At 47.6% G+C, this 27,116-nt stretch overlaps 1 protein-coding gene across 1 annotated transcript; it reads left to right on the forward strand.

Moving 5' to 3' along the window:
• The first annotated feature begins 657 nt into the window (after positions 1-657).
• Positions 658-23,632, forward strand: LOC142588722 (cytochrome P450 3A4-like). Its single transcript, XM_075700536.1, has 7 exons — positions 658-689; positions 4,926-5,049; positions 7,836-8,025; positions 14,860-15,068; positions 20,871-21,314; positions 21,564-21,832; positions 23,341-23,632. Exons 1-7 carry the CDS (start codon positions 658-660, stop codon positions 23,630-23,632), a joined length of 1,560 nt encoding a protein of 519 aa, XP_075556651.1.
• The last annotated feature ends 3,484 nt before the right edge of the window (positions 23,633-27,116 follow it).

Consider the following 27,116-nt stretch of genomic DNA (forward strand, 5'->3'; position numbering starts at 1 on the left):
TTAATGTAAGACGACGTAAACGCGACCAACGTGGTACTCTGTCTTTTCTATGGTTATTAGTAAACGCAAACGCAGAAGCCTTTACCTAGTATACTTCGCGTTTACAACGCGATGACTCCTAGAAACCGGCGAACGGCGTCCTCACAATAGCACATGAGATTAAAATATGGCTTCCACGGCGGTCGCATTCCGACGGAGATAAAGTGCACAGAGACCCATGTACTTTGATTTTTTAGGCGCAGGTTAAACAACATCAAGCGGTCGCAATTATTCCGGAGTCCCCCCCTACGACGTTCCCCTAACCAGATCGTGGCTTTGCCACAAAAAACCCCATAATTTGTATATACTTTTTTGAAATATGACTGTCAGCAAAGGGTCCCCAGGGCATCCGAGCGATAGCGAGATAATCCACGCAGCATCGCCCAAACACGGACCGCATGAGGCGGTTTGTGCTTGGGCAAGCCACCACGGAGAGACCCCAACCTAAGGAACAGTCCGGATTAAAATTTTTGGCGTACTCGTTGCCGCTTTGGTGTCCTAAAGGTGCTGCCGAGGTGTATGAAATCAAGGCACAATGTTTGCATTGGTGAAATGTGAATGGATGGATGGATGTGTGTTGTTTAGTGGCGCAAGGGCCAGGTGTGGCCAAAGAGCGCCATGACTGATAATGATGTGTTAAGCGCTGACTGGTGAGTTACGATGATGGGGTGTAACATGGCTGTAAAGTGGCCTAAAATTAATCGCTATCGTAGAAGCATAAAACGATATGTAGGTATAAAATTATGACAGTGATACGTGGATTGGTCTCTGGGTATAGCACGGATGACAAGTGATTATGGGGCTAAAATGCATGAATATGGAAATAACACATATGTCTCCTTAAGGCTTTTGAGCCCAAAGGCTGGGAGGCAGGTGCTTTCTTTTAATGCAGCTACCGCAGCAAAAACCTCTATTAAGAGGCTGTGCTACGGATTTCCTGGGGCTATAATATAAAAACTACGTACGCTTTTAAAAATTGAAACAGTGATTTATGTTTAAAGAGAGGTTCCATATCTATAATCATTTGAGGATGAAGTAGAATTTGTTGCCGGTGTGGTAATGGAAAATGCTTTTTCCTATTTGCGTCTAATTCCCTGCATTGCATCAGGATGTGAAGCGCGGTAAGTGGCTCACCACATTTATCACACGTGGGTGGATCACCACCTGACAAGAGGTATGCGTGTGTACAGTATGTGTGTCCTATTCCAAGTCTGCAAAGTGTTATTTCCGTGCGGCGGTTCTTTGATACCGGCGGCCAGTTGCCAAGATATGGCTTAATAACATGCAGTTTATTTTCTGTTTCTTTATTCCGCAACCGCTGCCAGTAAGCCCTGAGCGTTTTCCTTATTGAGGGCTTAAGGTCCATTACAGGGACAGTCGTGGAAGTGTCTGCAGCGTTCGCGTGGACAGATGTGGCTAGCTGGTCAGCCAACACCTTTCCTCCAATCTCGCGCTGCCCTGGCACCCAGCATACTACGATATGCTGCTTGGACGCATAGGTGGTGCATAATGCTGAGTACCGAGATACAATTATAGGATTTTGATATTTCTTGACAGTTTTCAATGCGTTTACGACGCTCAAGGAGTCTGTATATATAACTGCCGTTGGGATATTCAATTCTTTAATGTGTTTAACGGCAGCCAATATTGCGTAGGCCTCTGCTGTGAAGATACTTGTGCTCGTGTGCAGAACATCGGTATCCGAAAAAAATGGACCGACTGCTGCGTAAGATACGCCAGAATTACACTTTGATGCGTCTGTAAAGAATTCAGGACAGGAGTATTTGTGCTGTAATTCCAGGAAGTACATTCGTATATGCGCGAGAGGCGCGCGCTTTGTAACAGCTACGAAGGATGTATCACACTCTATTGGTTGCCACTGCCACGGGGCCGTATAGCAGGGAACATAAGGTGGTATTCAAGCAGGGGAACCCTTATTTCTTCAGCTATGTCTCTAAGACGCAGTGAGAAAGGCTTTGCCACTGTGGGCCGGTTGCGAAAAAGTTGACAACTGGACAAATTGCTTATGGTGTAATACGCGGGGTGCTGACTGTTTTCGTTCACTCTAAGAAAATACATGAAAGACGAATATCTTCTCTGCAGTTGAAGGGACCATTCATCCGATTCAACGTACAGGCTTTCCAAGGGGCTTGTTCTAAAGGCGCCTGTGGGCAGGCGAATTCCTAAGTGGTGGAGAGGGTCTAGCATCTCTAGAGCAGATGGAGTAGCCGACTGGTAAACTATGGCTCCATAGTCTAGTCGTGTGCGTATGAGGCTTTTGTACAGGTTCATGAGACATTTTCTATCACTTTCCCAGGTTGTGCGTGAGAGCACCTTTATGATATTCATTGTTTTCATACATTTGTTTTTAAGATATTTTATGTGCTGTGCAAAGGTCAGTTTTGCGTCTAAAATTATGCCTAAAAATTTATGTTCCCTGTTTACAGGCAGACGCTCACCATGCAACACAATTTCAGGATCAGGGTGCCGGCCTCTTTTTCAAGAGAAAATCACACAAGTGCTTTTTTGTGGGTTCAATCTGAATCCGTTCCCATCCGCCCATTTGGAGACCTTGTTAAGACCTAGCTAGACCTGTCGCTCACAGATTGCAAGAGAACTTGATTGAAATCCTATGTGCACGTCGTCAACATATGTTGAATAGAAGATGTTATGTGGTATGTGTAGACGAAGAGAATTCATTTTTACAATAAAGAGCGTACAGCTAAGCACCCCACCCTGCGGCACTCCAGTTTCCTGTACAAATTTCCGTGACAAAACATTGCCCACTCGAACGCGGAATGTGCGATTAGATAACTTTCTATAACATTGAACATATTACCACGTATACCTAAGTGTGAGAGGCCTCTCAATATCCCGAACCGCCACGTAGTATCATAGGCTTTCTCCATATCAAGGAATACTGATAAGAAAAACTGTTTATGGACAAAAGCGACACGGATACGTGCCTCGACACGTATGAGATGGTCACTGGTGGATCGACCCTCCCGAAACCCGCACTGGTATGGGTCGAGCAATTTCTTTGACTCGAGGAAGTGTAGTAGGCGACAGTTAATCATTTTTTCGAATACTTTGCAGAGACAACTTGTTAGTGCTATAGCTCTGTAACTTGTTATAGAGGAAGGATCCTTTCCATGCTTCAATATTGGAATTATAATAGCCTCCTTCCAAGCAGAGCGGATCCTGCCGGAAGACCATATAACATTGTAAAGGGACAGGAGGGTTTTCTGTGTTTCGGAACATCTCATATATTACGTGGTCTGAACCTGGGGCGGATGTATTACAACAGTTCAGAGCTGCCTGCAGTTCTCCTATGCAGAATGGTTCGTTGTACGCCGCGCTTTTTGCACATTTTCTTTCTAACTTTTGCTTCTCTATTCGTGTTTTGTAATTTCGGAATGTTTCGGAGTGGTGTGAGGAGCTGGATATGGTGTTCAAAGTGTGTACCATGAAAGTTGGCTTGATCTTCCAGGCTTTCTCCGTGGCTATTTACTAAAGGCAGGGAATATGTTTGTTGCCCATTGACTTTTTTCACTCTATTCCATACTTTCCTCTCATCTGTGTACGAGTTGATGCTTGATATATACTTCGCCCAACTCTATCGTCTTGCTTGTCGGCGCGTTCTCCTCGCCTGGGATTTGACATGTTTAAAGTTTTCCAGGTTTTCTGCAGTTGGAGAATCGCGAAGCATCGCCCACGCTTTGTTCTGGTTCCTCCGTGCTTGCTTATATGCATCGTTCCACCAGGGAACACGCCGTTTGGAACCCATGCCGCTCGCTTGAGTAATACATTTGCATGCGGCATCAAGTATAGAAGCTGTAAAATATGCAGCAGCGTCATCTATGGTTACACCGGACATCTCAGACCAGGTCATGTGTGTAAGAGTTCGGTACTGTTCCCAATCTGCTGAGTCAACCTTCCACCGAGGGACCTGCGGGGGAAGTTGATCTTGTTTCGGCGTAGTTAGGATTATTGGGAAGTGGTCACTCCCATACGGGTTGTTAAGCACATTCCATTTAAAATAGGGTAAAAGCGTCGGCGATAAAATGCTAAGATCTATGGCAGAGTATGACTTGTTGGCCAGGTTAAAATATGTGGGCTCCTTCGTGTTCAAGAGACATGTTCCAGAGGAAAAAATCACCTGTTCAATGACGCGACCTCGCGCATCACAGCGTGAATCACCCCACAAACTACTGTGTGCATTAAAATCACCGAGAACCATACAGGGCTCTGGGAGCTCATCTATTAATGATTCTAAGTCGCGTCTGTGAAACTGATAATGTGGTGGTATGTACAATGAGCAGATGGTAATGAGTTTATTTAAAAGTACGGCTCGAACGTTCACGGCCTCAAGGGCCGTTTGGAGCTTCAGATGCTGACACGCTACACTTCTATCAGCAATGATGGTTACACCGCCAGATGATGCGACAGCATCCTCGCGGTCATTCCTGAAAGTCATGTATTGTCGGAGGAAGTTAGTGTGCTTAGAAGTTACGTGGGTTTTTTGAACACACAGCACTTTAGGTTTATACTTACAGAGGGTTTCTTGGACGTCATCTAGGTTTCTTACTAGTCCTCTAACATTCCACTGTATGATGTTATGCATTTTGAAAAAAAGTTGTGCTGTGTCTCGAGAGAGAGGAAAATGACGTTACTTTACAGAGCCTTTGTTAGGCCATGTAACTGGTGTTTTTTTTTTCTTTTCTGGAGCGGTCAAGAGAACCTTGCCGCTCCTTCGACGCTACCTGCGCCGTTTGGCTTGGACTGGTGTCCATAGCCTCTTGCGAGGCACTGGACACCCGCTCTAGAGAGCGATGCGTGCGTCGCGTAGATTTCATCTCAAGCGACGAAGTCTTCGTCCCCACCAGGCCGGAGGTCGACAGGACCCCTGTGGCCTCTGCGGTGCCCTGGCTGCTACCAGAGCTTGAAGAGGCCACTGGTGTGGACAGCTTGAGAGATGGCAGGGCAGCGCTGGCTGCTCCCACCGTAGGGGCAAGTGGCGCTAGCCTCGGCACGCTAGGCGTGGTCCGGGCTGCCGCCAGAGGCTGTTGTTGTGCCGCCCCCCGTGGCACCACTGCAGCGAAAGTTGTTTTCAGTGAAAGTAACGAGGAAACCCTTTGTAGTGTTTCACGGAATTTTATGTTCTCCTTCAATTTTACAGTAATTATTTCCTTTTTGTTCTTCCAAGCTGGACAAGCTCTGGAGTATGCAGGGTGACTGCCGTCGCAGTTCGCACAATGTACCTCATTATTGCAGTCGTCAGCAGAGTGACCGGTTGTGGCGCACTTTGCGCACATAAGTTGTCCTCGGCAGTTCTGGGATGCGTGAACAAATCTCTGACATTTGAAGCAACGGCGCGGGTTCAGAATGTAGGGTCGAACATGAAGTTTTACATAGCCGGTTTCAAGTGTTTCGGGTAGAGTAGTTGAGCTGAAAGTGAGTATTAAATGCTTTGTTGTGATTTCATTGTCATTTCGTCTGATTTTGATGCGCTGCACATGGATTACGCCTTCGTGCTTCCATCCATCCAGGAGTTCTTCATTCAATGTCATTAGCTCTTCATCTGGTACTACGCCTTTTACGGTATTCATGGTTCAATGTGCGCTCACAGAAACAGGGATGTTACCAAAGGCTATGAGGTGTGCGAGTTTGTTGTACTGTTTCTTCTCTTTTAGCTCGAGCAGCAAATCCCCACTTGCCATCTTTGTTACCTTATAGCCAGCTCCAATGGTCTCTTTTAGGCACTTGGCCACAAGAAATGGTGAAATTGTTCTAGCTTTTGTAGATAATTCTTCGCAGTGAAGGACGTGGAATTTCGGAAATGTTTCGTTCTTTCAGGGTAAGAACAGCGAGGTTGCGTCGGTGCGTACCGTTTTCGAGGCACGATCGGGTGAAAACGGTTTCGAGGATCCCATAGAAAAAATGGTTTGTTCGGCAACGGCGTCTGCCACGCACCACGGAGCCCAAACAAGGGGACGTGGCAGAACATGTAAACAAGTCTGCACAGCGCCAGCAGTATGCCGTTACTATAACCCAATATGGTATACCCAAGGTAGGACAGCCACACGAGGTTAACCCTTGCCGCCAGGAAAAGTTGAAGTGAATGGAAAAGAATAGGGGACAGGAAAGATTAAAAGTAGACGAGAAAGACGAAGATGAGGGTAGAGACAGGAAAAGGCGACTGCCGATTTCCCCCGGGTGGGTCAGTCCGGGGGTGCCGTCTACGTGAAGCAGAGGCCAAAGAGGCGTGTTGCCTTAAAGGCCCGAACACCCGGCATCGGCTCAACCCCCTTTTCCCCGTGACCGGGGAAAGGATCCCCCTTTCCTTGGACACGGCTAAGCCGCGCACGGCTACACGCGGGAGTGTCCGACCCTCGTGTGCTCGGGTACGTGGTGTCGCAACACACCAAACGCCTGCTGACGCAGACGCCCCTGCGGGGGTTTAATAGGAATGGACGCGCGATTTGCCACTAGCATTGCGAAGGAGCTACTAGGCATAGTCGCGTTGCAGGTACAGGGCGTACATAAACAAAGCCTGATTTCTAAGGCGCAGGTGTGCCTTAGTTTACGGCCCAGTATGCTTCCCGTACCTTTCACGCGGTGACACTGCAGTCACCTGCTGGAATAGAGAGCTTTGGTAAACAAGCTGCACGTTGCCTGACCCAGACATTTACTATGGCCTCAGAAGTTCAGGCAGACGGCTCGTGGTCAATGTTATCTGCATTCTCCTTTTCTAAAGCCTGATAAGCGTAAGCAAGGGGCAGCCTGAAATCTTCCGCATGCTTTTTTTAGGGCGCGAAGGGGCACAGGTTGGTCGGACAGGTTGACTACTTCCTAACAACGTTGTCCGGTAATGCCTACGAGAGCTTGCTGCTATATTTAAAAAAATGAAACAATACGCCTAATCTAGAGATCTTACCGCAATTATCCAAGTTGTCCTTTACTTGTCTTTACATTCATTTAAAATTTCTTCGCCACGCTGTCTCCGTATAAAAAGTGATCTTGGGTCTCATTAACCTTTGGCTCTTGCCTTTCAACCTTGGCATTTGTGTGTCATGAATGCCGAGAATCGATGCGCAGTTTATTGTGTCTTTAATTTCTTCTTATGATTCCGCATTCCCCAAACATCTTCAAATACTACGTTTACAAAAGAGCTACGACATTCAGGAATAATTCAGAAAGTTCTTGGACATAACGATACGCTCTTGTAGCTCATGCTAAACTCTAGGCGTAGCAACGTCCTCCTACAACAATAATAACCTAGAATTGAATAGAAAAGCACATTATCAGGCCGGTAAATTCTACCGTTCTTCTCTGAGCAGGACAGGAAAAGAGACCCGAGGGCTTGGTATTATGTCAGTTACATAAACAAAAACATATAACGAAACGACGTAAAGCACGGGGAAAATTACGTGTAATACGTTTATTTGAAATGTTGAAATAACAGCGAGAAGTGAAATGAAATTAGGCGAAAAGACAATAAGTGTCACTTGAACATCTAGGAAACGTACTATCATGCGTATAAGGAGTACAGTTAGCAAGCATAAAGTTAATCATTGCCTTTAATTACCGAAGATATGGTTAGACTTTTTATGCAATATGTGTACTTGAGGTTGTTTCAAATCTGCACCTTACTTCTGCGTTCAGCAGGGTGTGGTTCTTACGGTATGTGTATTAAACACAGCTCTAAATCTCCAGGTGCACATTTGAGCCAGTCCGCTGTAGGCTGCCTTAGGTGAACTGCTGACATCTGCCTAAAAGTGATGTTATAAATGCAGGTGATGCACGAGTGGATCGCAAAATATGGCAAAGTATTCGGTATCTACATGGGCGACAAACCCCACATGGTCCTCACCGATACCGATATGATCAAGGAGTGCTTCATCAAGCCATCGAAAATTTTCCAGGACAGACCAATGTTCTTCATTGACGCTGAACCGTTTTCTAGCGCGCTGACTTTCTTAAAAGGTACGTATTCTGAATTAAGAAGCACATTCGCTGGCAATCTTGTAGCTGAAATGGCTACAGCAACACTAGTTCTACGTAAAGAAGAAGGGCTGTCCACATAGGCCAGTAAATGTGGCTTCTTCTTTGAACCTTGAACCATAGTGCCTGCTTCCTAGAGATACCATATCTATAAACTTTATTTCTTAATGACTCTTAGTCATCGCTGCCGGACTCCAACCGAGTCCCTAATCTCGGCGATGAGTTCATTTGTCTGGTTCTAGTAACGAATTTGGTGCGGGTTACCAGCAGCGGCCATACTGTAGGGCGCGTCTCTTGCGGTGGGGCGCTCCAGCTCACCCGCGTGTAGGGAAAGGCGGGATTAGTGTTCGAGCGAAAAAAAAAAATGTCCACGAAGACCCCCTAAACTGACCATACTGTGAAACATTGGAATCAGGCTGAGCAAGCATCAATTTATTAGCTGTAATGTCACTCTTTCAAACGACGCCAACTAGCAATGTTACAAACACAACTGCAAAAGCATACAGGTAGCCGCTAACAGCTGGTTGGGCTTTATTATTTGGCCACTGGGTGTAGACGCAAACAAATGTACCGACTTGAGAGGATTTGAATGAAACCACCTGGTAAGAAGCGACACGCTAGATAGGTAAGAGGAAGAAAAAGTCGTGCATCTCTGCTTGTTCACCACCGGATAGCGCCGCTTTGTCAAGACTCGGACTACCAGGAAATGTTTAGTCCAACTAATACTGCAGGAAGCAGCCAGACTTATGGCACATACCATTGCGTCAGGTCTCGCGCCACCTGTACCTGTTAAAGTCTAATTTCATTTTCGTTACAGTAACAAAAAAAAGTTTCAATTCTGTGGCTCTCACCAAAGCCACGATCTCACTATGAGGCGTGCCGTAGCGGAGAACTCAGGAATAATTTTGACCGCCATGGGCGCTTTTTTTCCTTATTATTCAAAAGTTTCCCTGCGGCATAGAAGGTGAGCCAAAACTAAATAAACGAGCGCTTTTGCATTTAGTTCCCCTCATAATAACGCTGGCACGGTCGGGATCGAGCCCACGACCTATGTGACCGCATGGCCACTCTCGCGGAAGTATAAAATGATTTCTTATAGCAAGACATTAAAGGACAGGTGAGCAAGAGATTAGGCAGCAAGTTGCAAATACGTCAAAAGTGAAGGGCACAAGCGTTCTGCATCCCCTAGTCGACGACTGCACTAAGGTCCTTAATACCATGCACCCTTTCGCTTCACCAACCAACCTGGCTCTGACGACGGAACGCAAATGTCCCCAGCGCAGTGGTGCATAAATCATCTCTACGCCAGATGATCCACTATAAGGAGAGGTAGGAGGATAGGCGGAGGCACGCTGGGTTCAGTTACTCTGGCAGTTGCTACCGACCTAGTGTGGGATATAGATTTACTGGGTTCGCCTGGCGATCAAGAAGTCCAACGCTTAGTGAGAAGGACGGAGCAGCAACGCAAGCGCCGGCAGGCAGAGCGCGAGCGGGCATACCCAGACAATGGGAATGCGGGTTACGTGCAAGCGTATGAGAACACGCTTGGGAATACGTATGGGAATACGCTTGCAGGTAATCCGCGGAATACGGAATAGTACACGGAATACGCTAGCACCCGTACGCCTCCGCATAACCTTCGTTGGTGAAGTGAAACGTCACCATAATTTTCAATGCGTAAGCGTTTCTGTGTTTACCCAACGAGAGCAATATCCGTCCGTCTGTCCCGTAAAACGATCGCTTTCAAAATAAAGCCTGCAGCAGCGAGCGACTTTACCTTCACGCTGCCTGTAGCTTCAAAGCGAGCGAGGCGGCGGGAACACAACGCTCACGAAGCTCTCAGCACAAGACGCACCCTGCCCCTTTCGCAGATCGCTTTAAAATTAAGGGCCCGCGCGTCATTCCTTAACGCGAAGCCGCGTAAACACAGCGCGCGGAGCTATCGGTAGTCGGCACCCTGTCCGCGTAGCAGGCTTTTAACATACGGTCCTTCAGATACATATATGCGCACAAAGACAGGACGTCGAACGAAGAAGAGGCACAAAACATGCGCAAACTTCAACTGGCTTTTATAGTGACAGCGACATATATATATATACATACACACGCTTCCACAATCAAGAAAAAGCAGGAAGGCAAGAAAAGAACAAAAAAACAAGAAAGTGAGAAACGTGCATAGCCACGTGTGCCGGAGCAACCAAAACTTGTCACTGTACAACGAACTCGCCCAAAACGTAACGCTTCTGAACTACATTTCAAGCTACGGTCCGCGCGGCCGTGCCGTACACGCAGCCGCTGCTTGTGTATGTTTCATCACGGTTCATAATGGTTCAACGTGGATGTATAAGGCGCTGAAGAGCGATAACGGCTTATAATGATCGGAACGCCATCAGCCCTCCTGACGCCGTCACCTGCACGCCGCCGTATCGACTATTTTGTGTTGCCGCAGCACTATCGTTCGCACTGGCCGGATCAAGTTTCATAACCCTGATAATGACATAGGGCTGAGTGGAGATGAGCAAGTGGCACAATGCTTACGCATACTTGAACACTTCCAGAGGAGTCTCGCCATGAATTTTTTACCCAGCACAATATTCAGGACCGACACAAAATTAATACGAACCCTATTCTTTGCCTACTTCGGCCGTTTCGAGCCTATCTATCTATCTATCTATCTATCTATCTATCTATCTATCTATCTATCTATCTATCTATCTATCTATCTATCTATCTATCTATCTATCTATCTATCTATCTATCTATCTATCTAGCGTCTTAAGCCAACGCAGTGGCCCAGTTTGTCTACCTGCCTGGGCCACTAGGTATGTGCTCCTGGTCATGACGCCGTCGTGGTCATTATATTGTCATCATTCCAGCTTCGTATTCTTTATTCATGCTGTCGTCACCACACCTTCAATTCCGACGCACTCGCCCAAGCTGAAAGCCTGGGTCAGTAGATATGTGTTCGGGATCGTGATGCCGTCGTGTTCGTTGTGTCATTGTCATTCCAGCTTTGTTAAATATCTCCCTTTTTTAAGCAGTTATGCTTCATTTATGCTTCAATATCTCCCATAACTAACGCTACCGTCGTCACACAGCCGTCCCCTTGCCGTCGTCGTCACGCTGCCATGTTATAATTGTCATCACTTAAATAACGCCATCCCATTGTCATGTCATCGCCGTCATATACCACCTTCATCGTTCTGTCAACGTCAATCTTTATTTGTTATGCTATTTTAATCATACTTTCGTCATTAATAGCGAATATGCCGCCCTTGTCATGGTGTCATCGTCAACGCTATCATGCATCCCGTGTAAGACTATCATGTTATGCCATCGTGCTCCTGCCATCATCCTCACTACAGCTAAGTCATCCCACTCTCGCCATGCCGTCGACAATGACTGTATCACGAATGACGACAAGTCATTGTCTTCCTAAACTTGTCGTCATCCCAATGTTCCCATGCCGTTGTCATGCCATTGTCGTCACTGCATCATCGTCATAGTCGTCGTCCCGGTTTCGACGTTATACCATGGTCAGGGTGCTGTCATCACTGTAAATTCGACATCCAACTCTCGTCACCCCGTCTTCGTCATACTGTTGTCGTCATGCCATCACGGTGTCGCTATCTATCACCAACGTCCTCACTTCTGTACTATCTTCATCCCATTCTTCTGTCATTTCACCATCGCCATAACTTCAGCATCGTCATCCCACTGTCGTAGTGCCGAAGTCGTCATACTACCTTCATCGATCTGGCGGCGCCATTATTTGTTCGTCATTTTATCGTATTCATGCTGTCGTCATTCAATCTTGATTATACCACTGCCGTCATGCCATCGTCGTCGCACAGACGCTGTCGAGCACTCGTTGACATGGCACTGTCGTCATGCCACCTTGGTCGTGCGAATGTCGTCAATTTCGCTTCATCATCTGGTTGTTGTCACACCGTCGTAGATGCTTCCTAAATCATGGTACTAAGTTATACACAGAAAAACCACCGTGTGCGATTTACATGCATCCTTCGGCATGTACGTAAATCCCTTTCGCGGTCCAGGATCAGCGAAATGAAAAGCTTGGTGCGTATACTAAGACAAAACGCTAAGCTTCTCTTCACATGCTAAATATGCGAAACAACGTGCCCTTCGTTCTACTGGTATTATTTGTCGTATACTACGTGGCTTTCACTCCCATGTTCCCTTTGTGAAATTGTATCCTACTGTGTGCACTTTATTACTAGAGTATGCCTCTGCAGTTTGGAGCGGAACGTGCAAATCTAATTTTGACCTCGTGGAACGCTTCCAGAATAATTTGACAACTATTTTCAACATGAAAGAAGGTAGGGCATGCAGACACGGACACAAAAGAAGACAACCTGACTGCACAGCATTTTTGTTGTCTGGTTTTCTTGTGTCCGTGTCTGCAGGTCTTACCTTCTTTCACAATGAATCGATACCAACTAGCTCAATATTCTGTAAGTACAAGCTTCACGTCTAGCACTCCGACATCACATGCGTGTACTTCTACTTATCTGCACAATCCTGCATCTTTGGCTTCGTTCATTGCTATTTGTTTTCTCCGACCTAGGACTAGGCCATGGTTTACCCGGAATTTTGCGTGTCGGTTAGAAGTTTGGATGATGTCCGGCTTTCTGCTACCATCGACCGGCCATGCTAGGATGATATGTGCTATACTCTCCGCTGAATCCTGGCGTCAAGTTAGGTTTTACTAGGAGTGCCTCAAGGTTCGTTGTGTAGCCCCAGGAGGCGATCGCCGCCAGAACAAGAAATGCGCCGATTGGATGAGGACAGCGAACCACCACATGGAATTCTAGTGAAGGGTGAAAATTTGAGAGTTTATCCCTCCACTAAATAAAACATTTGAATATTATCACACCAGGTGGCACACCATGCATCAGATGCATAGGATGCGGCGCAAGGCAGATAGATAAGTCTTGAGGAAGGAAAAGAAGAGTATGGAGGTGTATAAATATTGATGTAACGAAAAACTTGCATGGCATACCTGAATAATTCAAGCAGGCTAAGTGACTGTTATTCACCATCCCATTTCAAAGGGAATGTAATTAAATCAGTATCGTCATCATTACCATCGTATTGTGCCATGTGCATGCGCGCCGCGTAGCATCGATAGGTACAAATGTTGCACTGCAGTTCCGGTATGTGCCACGAGTTGCCCGAGATGTAGCAGTTGCACATAGCACTTGCATGCTGCATGTAGCTGACCCTGGATGTAGCAGGCTGGGTGACTATTTGTCGTCATACCGTTTCTAACGGTATGCCATTATTATCATCAACATCATCAACAGCAGCGTACGGTGCCACGAGTCAAGGGATGTAACAAAATTATAGATTTTTACCTCCATTTTCTGAACACATAAGCAAAGTCTGCCCGACTCTTGGCCAATCCCCGCGAGTGGTAAGCGCCAAACTCATCAAAGACATCATCATCATCATCATCATCATCATGTGACATACGCGCCACGTAGTCTGGATACCTGTGTTTAATCTTCGGTACACATTATGGCACCTCCTCGCAAGCGACGAGCTATAAGAAGCGAACCAGGCAACATCGGGTTCAGGAGACCGCTGTGCAGAGAGCAGGACAAGCCGCAGCTCGATGTCGACGCCGGGCGGACATCGTTCTCGTGAAAATGACGCGAAGATACTTCGCCGCGAAGACCTGTCGTGCTTGGCACCGAAAATGGAGCTCCTATGTAGCCGCTCCTCTAGCTTTCGCTGTAACTGCGCGGCGTCTGCCGCGCAGGCCTGTGACTTTTTACTTGTGCCAATAAGCTAGGTAAGATTTGCGCTGCCGCGCAGAGAAAGAATGAGCAAGTAAAAGAGAAAACGCGGACAGCCGTAAGTGTCGTGCAACGTACGAACAAGTTGGTAGACTGCCGTACTGGGCCGGTATTTAATTTCCTCTCAGGAGCGACCGTGTTACCTTGTTCTCTTGTGTCCGTGTCGGCACGCTTTACCTTCGTTCACGATGAATACATATCAAATAACTCAAGTTTCTGCAGTTTTAATGCATTTTCAAGCGTCCCTTTTGCCGTTATGGCGACCATAGTTTGGCTCTGTGGAATACCACATCAACTCACACCTCTAAAATACACACTTATTAAAGTGAACCTTTTGTTCCTTTTTAAGGTGGTCCATTCCATTGTGCGTATTCCAAAACTTCTCAATCATGTGCAAGTTTCTGTGCCGCAAAAGTATACCGTGGATTTTTCTGCTTTTCCTGCCTGGCCTCGCTGCATTAAAGAATGACCTGCGGCTTGAACATAAACACATGTAAAAAGTATTCTGCCTGCATTGACCTATTTTAGAGTTTATTTCCTGTGTTTTGTATACATGTAAGTGATCATGTTATCGGATTAACTCCCTTTTACACCCGCATTTTCGTATTCTGTTTCCCCATTTGTCTCTGTTTCTCCATCTCATTTCCCTTCAGACGCATTTCTCTTGTCCGTACATTTCTTTCTCTCGCATTACTCTTTAGGTGCACCAGTACGAAGGCTTCGTAGCTTCTCCTGGCGATATATTTCATTGATTTATTGATTGATTGTCAATTTCATGAAAATTCTTTTTAAATAGCATAAAGCTGAAGCCACCCATTCTTTACGAGATGCATGGTGCTGCAATACATAGCGAATTGTACAACTTCATAAGTCAATGCGTTAGCAAGCAACGTCTGCAGCGCGGTGCAACTTGCGTTTTATTTCATCTGCTGTCTCGGACAAAGTGACACGGGTGCCAGGTGTTGCAAGCACTCTATTCCTTTCTTCACCGCAGGCGAGAAGTGGCGAGAACTGAGGTCGCTTTTCAACACGTGCTTCACGACTAGCAAAGTCAAGGACCTCTTTAGCGCCGTCGATGTGTGCACGACGGAGTTCGTGAAGAAGATGGACGCCCTCAGCCGAAGCGGGCACACAATCGACGTTTATCACAACGCCCACTGCCTTACGCTGGACACCCTCGCGAAGACGGTCTTAAACTGGCAGGTACGCTAAGGCTTCGGTACGTCGGTTTTTCTTCCGACATCTTCAAAAGCATTTAAATCAAATGCTGCAAAACATTTGGCTATGTTTTTGTATCCGACTAGACAGCGATGCGAATAGCCCAAATTGAAAATGGGTGTAATAACTTGCATCCACAGAAAATGAAAAGCAGATCTTAGTTTAATAAGATCGCTTTCTGCAGCGGTCAAGGCATTTAAGGAATGTTTTAACAATTTACTTTAGAAATCTATTTACTACATATTAGTTAACTAGTCAATTTCACCTGTTAAAGGATTCAGTAGTTATTAACCCATCAATATTACGACCTTGTTCGCGAATTAATTGCAGCCGAAATTGCTTCGCAAAGCATCGCTTAAATATATATATATATATATACATCATTAGCCTGGTTACGCCCATTGCAGGGCCAAGACCTCTCCCCTACTTCTAAAACTACCCCGGTCATGTACTAATTGTGGCCATGTTGTCCCTGCAAACGTCTTAATGCCATCCACCCACCTAACTTTCTGCCGCCCCCTGCTACGCTTCCCTTCCCTTGGAATCCAGTCCGCAACCCTTAATGATCATCGGTTACCTTCCCTCCTCATTACATGTTCGGCCCATGCCCCATTTCTTTTTCTTGATTTCAACTAAGATGTCATTTACCCGCGTTTGTTCCCTCACCCAATCCGCTCTTTTCTTATCCCTTAACGTGACACCCATCATTCTTCTTTCCATAGCTCGTTGCGTCGTCGTCAATTTCAGCAGAACCCTTTTCGTAAGCCTCCAGGTTTCTTCCCCATACGTGAGTACCGGTAAGACACAGCTGTTATACACTTTTATCTTGAGGGATAGTTGGAACCTGCTGTTCATGATTTGAGAATGCCTGCCAAACGCACCCCAGCCCATTCGTATTCTTCCGGTTATTTCAGTCTCATGATCCGGATCCGCGCTCACTACCTGGCCTAGGGAGATGTATTCCCTTACCACTTCCAGTGCCTCGCTACCTATCGTAAACTGCTCTTCTCTTCCGAGACTGTTCAACATTTTTCTTTAGTTTTCTGCAGATTATTTTTCAGATCCACCCTTCTGCTTTGCCTCTCCAGGTCAGTGAGCATGCATTAAAATTGGTCTCCTGAGTTACTAAGCAAGGCAATGTCATCACCGAATCTCAAGTTGCTAAGGTATTCTCCATCAACTTTTATCCCCAATTCTTCCCACTCCAGGTCTCTGAATACCTCCTGTAAACATGCTGTGAATAGCATTGGGGAGATCGTATCTCCCGGTCTGACGCCTTTCTTTATTGGAATTTTGTTGCTTTCTGTATGGAGGACTACGGTGGCTGTGGAGCCGCTATAGATATCTTCCAGTATTTTTACATATGGCTCATTTACACCCTGATTCCGTAATGCCTCCATGACTGCTGAGGTTTCGAATGACTCAAACGCTTTTTCTTAATCAGTGAAAGCTATATATAAGGATTGGTTATATTCCGCACATTTCTCTATCACCTGATTGATAGTGTGAATACAGTCTATTGTTGAGTATCCTTTACGGAATCCTGCCTGGTCCTTCGGTTGACAGAAGTCTAAGGTGTTTCTGATTCTATTTGAGATTACCTTAGTAAATACTTTGTAGGCAACGGACAGTAAGCTGATCGGTCTATAATTTTTCAAGTCTTTGGCGTCCCCTTTATTATGGATTAGGGTTATGTTAGCCTTCTTCCAAGATTCCGCTACGTTCGAGGTCATGAGGTATTGTGTATATAGGGTGGACAGTCATTTTCTATGATAATGTTCCCACCATCCTTCAACAAATCTGCTGTTACCTGATCCTCCCCAGCTGTTTTCCCCCTTTGCATAGCTCCCAAGGCGTTGTTTATTTCTTCCGGCGTTACTTGTGGGATTTAAAGTTTTTCTAGAATATTCTTTGTCACATTATCGTCCTGGTGTTACTGGTACTGTATAAATCTCTATAGACCTCCTCAGCCACTTGAACTATCTAATCCATATTAATAACGATATTGCCGGCTTTGTCTCTTAACGCATACATCTGATTCTTGCCTATTCCTAGTTTCTTATTCACTGCTTTGAGGCTTCCTCCGTTCCTGAGAGCATGTTCAATTCTATCCATATTATAGTTCCTTATGTCAGCTGTCTTATGCTTGTTGATTAACTTAAAAAGTTCTGCCAGTTCTATTCTAGCTGTAGGGTTAGAGGCTTTCATAGATTGGCGTTTCTTGATCATATCTTTCGTCTCCTGCGATAGTTTACCGGTATCCCGCCCAACGGAGTTACCACCGACTTCCATTGCACACTCCTTAATGATGCCCACAGGATTATCGTTCATTGCTTCAACACTAAGGTCCTCTCTCTGAGCTAAAGCCGAATACCTGTTCTTTAGCTTGATCCGGAATTCCTCTAGTTTTCCTCTTACCGCTAACTCATTGATTGGCTTCTTGTGTACCAGTTTCTTCCGTTCCCTCCTCAAGTCTAGGCTAATTCGAGTTCTTACCATTCTATGGTCACTGCAGCGTACCTTGCCAAGCACGTCTACATCTTGTATGATGTCAGGGTTAGCGCAGAGCATGAAGTCGATTTCATTTCTAGTCTTACCATTCGGGGTCCTCCACGTCCACTTTGGGCTAATCCGCTGGCGGAAAAAGGTATTCGTTATCCGCATATTATTCTGTTCTGCATAGTCGACTAATAACTCTCCCCTGCTATTCCTAGTGCCTATGCCGTGTTCCCCCACTGCCTTGTCTCCAGCCTGCTTCTTGCCTACCCTGGCACTGAAGTCGTCCATCAGTATAGTGTATTTTGTTTTGACTTTACCCATCGCGGATTCCACGTTTTCATAAAAGCTTTCGACTTCCTGGCCATCATGACTGGATGTAGGGGCGTAGACGTGTACTACCTTCAATATGTACCTCTTATTAAGTTTCAGAACAAGATCTGCCACCCTCTCGTTAATGCTATAGAATTCCTGTATGTTACCAGCTATATTCTTATTAATCAGGAATCCTACTCCTAGTTCTCGTCTCTCCACTAAGCCCCGGTAGCAGAGTACGTGCCCGCTTTTTAGCGCTGTATATGCTTCTTTTGTCCTCCTAACCTCACTGAGCCCTATTATATCCCATTTTCTACCCTCTAATTTCTCCAATAACACTGCTAGACTCGCCTCACTAGATAACGTTCTAACGTTAAACGTTGCCAGGTTCAGATTCCAATGGCGGCCTGTCCGGAGCCAGGGATTCTTGGCACCCTCTGCTGCGTCACAGATCTGACCGCCGCCGTGGTCAGTTGCTTCGCGGCTGCTGGGGACTGAGGGCCTGGGTTTGATTGTTGTATTCATATAGGAGGTTGTGGCCAAGTACTGCATCAGGGTGGCCAATCCTGCTCTGGTGAGAGAGTGCGTTACCGGTTCTGGTCACCGGGATCAGGCCGCCTGTTTGTGCAATTTTCTCAACACACGGTTTTTTTTGTTTTTTTCGGTGGAGAATTGCGCGGCACCGGGATTCGAACCACGGTCCTCTTGCGCGCGAGGCGGATACTCTACCGCCCCCGCAGGTGTTGTACGCCTCATTTAACCTACAGTGGTGCCTTATTTGATCAGTCAAGGTGGGCCAATCTGAGCTCGGTTATACCGCACGGATGGCACTCAACTAGAGAACCTGGTATTTGTGACCTGCACACGTGTGGCCATACATATTAGAGATTTTTTTTTAGAGGAGGGTCCCCGTACAGTGATAAACTAAAAGAAAAGACATATTCAAAAGCGGGAAAAAAAAGGAAAACAAAAAAAGAAGAAATAGAACAAGTGATTTGAATTCGTGACCCTTGGATGTTGCCCGGAAAGATAGCTCAGTCGGTTGGTCCGTCAGGCCCCAGGTTACATTGAAGCGCCATAGCTCCTGTGCAGAGCCTCATACTTACGTGGAAAGGGACTGATGTTATCCGTGATCGTCGATTTTGTCAATGGTTGGAAGGCATACTTTCTTGGAAAAAATGGCCGCCCGTCGATGAGAGGGAAGTCGAGCGGCTCTAGAGCATAGGAAAAGCTTAAGCAGGTGCGAGCTCAGCGCGGCACGCTTAGCGTGGGAAGCTAGCCCGAGTAACTATCCCAAGGACTGCTGCTCACGAGGGCGAAATACCTTCGTCTAATTATAATAACCCTAATATGACTACTTTCGAAAAGAGACCGGCGCAGAGGGCTGTACTACATATTATATATATATATATATATTCATCTCATCTATGGGATCGAATGCGAGCGCTGTTGCTTTGTGTCTGCGTGTAGTATTTAAGACATCGAGTTTAAGGGAGGAGAAGAAGAAAGGAAAGTTTCTGAAGCATAATTGCAGCGCCGTGGTTTTAAAGCACACCCGCGGTAAAGAAACGGAAGGAGATATAAGCGTGCGTGGCCATGATACGCACACGACAAACTGCCTTAAAACATTTAGAAACTTGAGAGAAAGTTTCGTTAACAGCCGATAACCTGGCAACCAGCACATGAATATGACGAGAGAAATTATTCAGACGTGGAAACTTTCCTTGAACTAAGTATGGTATGCGAGACAAATGCTTGTAAGTATTGAACTTTTTAAAAGATGAGGGGAATATGCGCTCACCGAGAGGACAGCGTCCGCACGAGACCACACCAGGCACCTTACTGAGACATGGAGCGCTTTCTGGCCGGAACAAAGCCCCCTTCTCTGCCGGCCAAGCGCAGAAAACGTGCATTCCGATCGCTCAAGGCTGCGCGGACATAGTATAGCTCTAGAGTCTAGGAAAAGCTTAAACAGGTGCGAGCAGCGAGCACGTCACGCGTAGCGTGGGAAGCTAGCCCGAGTAACTATCTCAAGGACTGCTGCTCAAGAGGGTGAAATACCTTCGCGTAAATATAATAACCGTAATAAGACTACTTTCGAAAAGAGAACGGCCCAGAGGGATGTACTACGAGTGCTATGACTCGTAATTTATATATAAATATATAGTCATATCATAAGAAGCCATACAACACTGACACCAAGGACCACATAGGGGAAATTCCTTGTGCTTAATAAATGAAATAATGAAACGATATAATAATGGAAATTAAAGTGGATGAAAAAACAACCTGCCGCAGGTGGGAACCGAACCCACAGCCTTCGCATTTCGCGTGCGATACTCTACCAATTGAGCTACCGCGGCGTCGTTTCCCCATCCACTTTCTTGGATATTTATGGGTCCTAGTAGAATCCTGGGAGTGTTAGCCAGCGCCTCCACCCACAGACCTTGGCGGCGGACGTGGAACGTCCTTTTTGCCGCAGGCGTCACGAGAACGTGATCTTTTTGGGTGAAGGCAACTGGTCAATAAACCCACACATACTACCTGAAGCCATCAATGTTGCCGGATTCAAGACCCTCGTTATGTAGTAAACGAGAAGAAAGAGGGTTAACCAAGGGGCCCGATTTTTATTAGTCATATCATAAGAAGCCAACAAACATTGACACCAAGGACCACATAGGGAAATTACTTGTGCTTAATAAATGAAATAAAGAAGCGATAAATTAATGGAAATTAAAGTCGATGAAAAAACAACCTACCGCAGGTGGGAACCGAACGCACAACCTTCGCATTTCGCGTGCGATGCTCTACGAATTGAGCTACCGTGTCGTCGTTTTCCCATCCACTTTTCTTGGATATTTATGTGTCCTCGTAGAACCCTGAGAGTGTTAGCCAGCGCCACCACTCACAGACCTTGCGGCGGACGTGGAATAGCGAACTTTAGAGTGTTTTACACACTATTTTTTGCGTTTTCAGGTGAACTTCCAAATGGACGAGGCTAACCCCACAGTCTCCAGGCTCTGCACAGTATTCCAACAAATGGACGAAACGGCCATAGAGAGCTTTTTTGCCTTTCCATTATTGCGCGCGGCGCTCCGATGCGTCTATCCGTTCTCAGACTTTTGCAGGAACATGAGGGAAGTCTCGAACGACGTGCTTAAAATTTTGAACTGGCGAAGAAGTCCAAAGGCACCGCGAGAGAAAGATGTGCTTCAGTGCCTGATCGACCTCCAAACGGCAAACGAAGGCGCCACAGAAAAAACGAGGAGATACGCACGTGCCCTTAACGACAGCACCCTGTTGTCAAATATTATCATGTTGTTAGCCGTTGGCTTCGATAGTACTTCTTCTTCGCTGGCTTTCGTGTTCTACTTGCTGGCAAAACACCCGGAAGAACAAGAAAAGATTCGCGCCGAGGTGGTGGCAAAAATGGAAAGCTTAAAAGCTGCGAAAATTGACCGCGTCAATGACCAAAGTACTCCGTCAGAGCAACAGCCACCAGAGAAGCCAGATATAATCAAAATGCTTCACAATAACAACGCTTCTCGGTTCTACGAAACGGACAAAAGCCACCAAAAGCCACAGGGGCAAATGCAGTCTAACGCAAGTGATGCAACGCGCCGGGACGACACAGTCACAGGAAATGGGAACATTGCAGAAACGCTCCAGGAGTGCACTCTCGAAGCAGACGACATACTAACCCTCGAGCGTCTAGACATGGTTGTACGCGAGGGACTCCGCCTTTACCCCGCACTGCCTGTCATGATCTTGCGCGAGTGCTCCCAGGACACGACAATCTTGGGTCACTATATTCCCCGTGGGACAACGGTCGTCGCCCCTCCTTGGCACATCCACAGAGATCCGAAGATATGGAGTGACCCGGACGAATTTATTCCTGACAGGTTCGCGAAGAGAGAGCAAAGCACCCTGTCTTCTACGTACTTTCCTTTCGGCCTCGGATCACACATTTGCCTCGGCCAAAGACTAGCTATGCTGATGATGAAAACTGTTTTGTACAAAACGATTTATACGTTTGAGCTGAGCTTGAGTGCAGAGGAGTCAGGCCCTATGAAAGTGAAAGTACCGGGCCTCTTACTCAATCCTGTTGACCCATTGCGGCTTCAATTTAAGCGTAGGTCAGGTGCACGCGAAAAGTTGGTTTGATTCGGATATGGCTGACCTGTTTCTCACTTCCCGTTCCTTCGAAACCATCACCGCCATAATAAATCAGCTCGGAAAGTATCACTTGCATTCTTTGTGTAACTTAACCCTTCCTTTAACCAGATTGAAATACCACGAGAAAAAAAACTGTACGTTCAATGCGAAATTTTCTGAGAACGCAAAGATGCTTGAACATCGTTACTGTATCGTGACTTAGGAATACATATACTGAGTCCAGAAACCAATTCTTGAAAATATCAACTATAGTGCTGGCGTGCTGTACCCCTTTCCTATAGCTCAGTTAAATTCTTTGAACCCTCGTGCCTTTTGTAAGGGTTCGTTTGGGCACAATTTGCGAGCACTCTCGAACGCTGTCGTAGTGCCACAATAGTCAGTTATATTGCTGCTCACGAGAAGCGGTAGTGAAATTTGATTAATGTTCTCGGGCTACCATAAGTGCTATCTCCGCAAAATTATGGCGTAGGCTGTTCATTTGCAGGACAATCACAAAAGGTAAATGATGCGAGAGCTCTCGGTAATTTTGTTTTTCGTGTTTTGTTATTGAGTGTGATGCGTTCATAAATGTAAACAGATATTCCACAGCACTGAAGATCACGGCTGGCAGACGACGAACGGCCATAAAGAACCAGCAGTTGAGCAGAAATGGGAAACAACACCCAAACATGCCGCAGAAAACATCACGTGTCAAAAGAAAAAGGCCTTCTAGTTCCTACAAATACTTCCTGTCAAAGGCCCGACGAAGAGCACAAGCAGAAGTAATCAGGGTATAGGCACCCAGGTTAGGCCCACCAGAACTACGTGTGAGTCAGCGAGCGAAACATCTGAGAACTGTTCGGACCGATGGCAGGAGCCCAAAAAAAGTTTTTTTTTTTAATTTAACGCGGCGGGTGTAGGCAGAGAAGCGGCCGGGGAAGATAGCACCTACCTCAGTGTTAAACAGAACGTCGACAGAGCCAAACACTACGGAGCCATTAGCAAGCTTTGCATTGGAGACTGAGAGTTCGAGGCGAACACCTATGAAGCCGCCCCGGAGAACACTTCCAAGGGCCTGATTAGGAACATTTCCAAGAGTGAGAGCCCGGCAAACATCATCGCTAATCCAGTGATGCGGCGCAACCCCGGAGTGCTGCACGCGAAACGCATGAGCAACACGGACAACATAATCGTTTTGTTCAACGGACTCCACGTACGGAGATACGTATATTACGGACCTATGCTCGTCAGATGCTCCCTCTACAGGAAGCAGATTGACGTGTGCTACGAGTGCGGAAGGCTGGGACAACTGCACCGACGTGTGCCCCAATCCCAACGACAAGATTTGCCTTGGATGGGGACGCAACAATCCGACGCCTGACCATCGATGCGAGCCGCGGTGTCGACTGTGCGGCAAGGGACACTTCACGGGAGACCGCAGGTGCAAGGCGAGATACAAGACCCCATACATAGTCAAGCGTCGCCAACAACAGCGAAAAAGACAAGAAGAGGAAGAAGCAGCCACAGCGTACGGTAGCGGTTACAACAGCAGCAGCGACTGTAATGGCAACGCCGGCTACTAACTCAATTTTCCAGAGGTAGACCGTCATTCAGTCACCGACAACCGAAGCGGACGCTCGACTAGCCGCGGCGGGAAGGGCGGTGCAGGAAAATCGCGATCCCGATCCCGCTCTCGCAACCGAGCACAGAGGCCGAGAAGCACGTCGATGACGCGCGGTGGCGGCGGTCCGGGCACCGCAGCTGTGGGCCACATCAACCAACAAAGTCAGCAGCAGCAGCTGTGGCAGCAACAACAAGGTCACAGGAGCACTGGGCAACAGGTGAGCTGGGCGGCTGTCGCCGCTCCTCCCGGCGGCGGAGGCGCTTCGGCGGGCCGCTCTGGCGAGCCCACCGTCGGCGGCGGCGGTGAGAACGAGCTCGAGCGAGCGATAGGGCGAGTCCTAAAACAACGTTTAGAACCATTAGAATCAATATTTGCCGAGCTTAAACGCGGAAATGCGCTCCCTAGAGAGGAAAATATCAAATTGAAAGGCGAGGCTCCACAACCGCAGCAACCTTCGCAACGTCAAACGACGATGCCGCCGTCCTCGGCGCCTCGATCGCGGACTCCATCACGGCCGGAGCCGGCCGGGATGGACACGGACAAAGAGGGCAGCTCGGGGGAGACGGCGGATGAACGCAATGATCGTCCAGTTACCGCGAAAAGGATCGCACTAGATCCCGCAAGACCCGACAGCAAACAGGGATGCGGCCGTTATGAGCAAATACAGAAACGAGTAGACAGCATCGACAAGAGCTTCGAGGAACGTTTTAGAAAACAGACGGCTCATATGAACGAAATGTTCAGTAACGCGCTAGCTAAACTCTCCGAACAAATAACACAAATGTTCGCCGCGCACTTGGTGCGCATAGACGACATAGAAGCGAGGCTGTCGCCAGCTGCAGGCAGACCAATCCGAACAATGAGCAAGCCGTACGCTAGACAGCAACAACGCAATCAGCAGCAGCAAAACACGCTCACGGACGTAGAGACGCAACCGCAGCTGCAACCGCAGCAGCAACCAAGTCGCCTCGATGGTGACGGGTTAAATTAAACGCAGGCATCACCATGGCTACACACGCAATGAAACACACTAATACTGGGAAACAACAATACACAATCTGGAAGTGGAACTGCCAGGGCTACAGGAGGAAGCGGGGTAATCTCCAGCAATTCATACGCAGCCGCGAGACGAAACCGGACGTGATCCTTTTACAGGAGACAAACCATCCGGTTAAACTAGCTGGCTACAAAGCCATAGACGGGACCGCGACGGAGAACAGGAAAGAAGGAAACGGGCTACAGCCCGCGTGGCGGGTGGCGCGGAGCCGGGGGCGATGGTGCCGAGCCGGCCGTCTCCCCCGCCACGCCCGTTGCCGCCGTGCTCGTTCGACGTAACGTCACTGTGGCGCAGCGAGAACTTGCCTGCGTAAATATACCTCACGTGTTCGTAGAATTATTTCCTAAGAGCGGCCGAGGACTCTTCGTCCTTAACGTGTATAGTAAACCCACGCTGCAGCACAGATTCGGGGACTTACTGCGGGGGGGGGGGGGGGGGGGGCGCGCGGCTTCCGGCGGCGAGCCTCTACTTGTTGCGGGCGACTTTAACGCGCCGCACGGAGCCTGGGGCTACACCCAAGAAACATCCAAGGGCAAACACCTTTGGGAAGACTCGCAAGACCAAAGGCTTGCACTGATCGCGAATCCCGCTGATCCTACACGCAGAGGGAACACGCGTGAGTGCCGATACATTACCAGACGTTGCGTTCGTTTCGAACGTAACAACAGCGCACTGGCAAAATATGCAGAAAGATTTGGGGAGCGACCCCGCGCTGATTGAGATCACGATAGGCAAGGGCCCGAGCTGTCGTGGTACTAACCCTGAGGGCAAAGGTCGTAAGCTCAAACTCGTGAAGTGGGGCACGTTCCGCAAGAAGCGGGGCGAGGGGACGAGCCGATTACGGACATAGACGAGTGGGCCGAGACGCTCAGAAGGGACGTAGGCGCAGCAACGAGTGACGTTCCGCCCGAGCCGAACCTCGAAATAATTGACAGCAGGCTCCTACACATGTGGGAAGCAAAGCGAGCCCTCCTAAAGAGATGGAAATGCCAAAGACATAATAAGGCGTTGCGCAAACGCATAGCGCAGTTAGACAGAGGCATCGAAGAATACGCACTGCAGGTATGCAGGGCACAATGGGAAGACACGTGCAACGGCCTCGAGAGGCAGATGACCGGGGCGAGCGCTTGGCGCCTTTTTAGACACCTATTAGATCCGGAGGGGACTCAGGCCACTCAAGGCCACAAGACTCCTAGACTAGTAAGAGATTATAAAGGCGATAACTTCCTCGACGCAATAGGTGACGGTTACTTTAAGAAGGCCCAAAGCATCCAGCACGCCGAGTACGACGGCGTCGCAAACGAGAAACTGGACGCGGAATTTAGCGAATCGGAAATTCGGATAGTCCTGTTCGAACTAAACACTCGAACGGCGCCCGGCCCGGACCGGGTTACCAACAAGACTCTCCGCAACCTAGACGACGAGTCAATCTCCCGACTCGCGGCCTACGTCAATGAGTGATGGCGAGGGGGTTCCCTTCCTGAAGCGTGGAAACGGGCCCGCGTTATCATGATTCCTAAACCTGGCAAGCAAGTTACGCTCCATAGTCTAAGACCGATTTCGCTTACGTCTTGCGTCGGCAAAGTCATGGAACACGCAGTTCTCACCCACGTGACCGACTTTCTCGAAGATCATGACGCGTTCCCGCACACCATGCTAGGATTCTGCCGCAACCTCTCCGCACAGGACGTATTGCTTCAGCTTAAACACCAGATCGTAGGCGACACTTCCAGCTCCACTAAGGCAATTCTAGGCTTAGATACTAAAAAGGCCTTTGACAACGTTAAGCACGAATCGATCTTAAAAACAATTAGAACATTAGGACTAAGCCAAAGAATGTACAATTACGTTAAAGATTTCCTCGCGGGCAGGCGCGCATGCGTCGTCGTCGGTGACGAGGAGTCGCCGGAATTTGAGACGGGTCCGTGCGGCACGCCGCAAGAATCCGTCATATCACCATTACTCTTTAATTTAGTTCTCGTTGGTCTACCCGAAAAATTAACAGAAATAGAAGGATTACATCACAGTCTCTACGCGGATGACATCACCCTCTGTGTTCCCGGGGGAGGATGTGACGGTCACGTCGAGCGAACGCTACGGGCAGGAGTAGATGCGGTTCAGAATTACTTGCATGGAATGGGCCTCGAGTGCTCGGCTACCAAGTCCGAACTCTTACTCTACAAACCCACAAGGAGAGGCCGTAAAACCCTACGCGAAGAGGAACGGGAATATTCCAAAATACGCATTACATTGGCAGATGGTACTCCGGTACCGCACGTAGAGAAAATTACAATCCTAGGGTTACACCTGCAGGCAAACGGCCATAACGGAGAGACGGTGCGAATACTTCGTCGTTCGGTAGTTCGGAAGAGTTCGGAAGAGTTCG

Source organism: Dermacentor variabilis, chromosome 7 (genome assembly GCF_050947875.1).
Source record: "Dermacentor variabilis isolate Ectoservices chromosome 7, ASM5094787v1, whole genome shotgun sequence".
Taxonomy (NCBI): Eukaryota; Metazoa; Arthropoda; class Arachnida; order Ixodida; family Ixodidae; genus Dermacentor; species Dermacentor variabilis.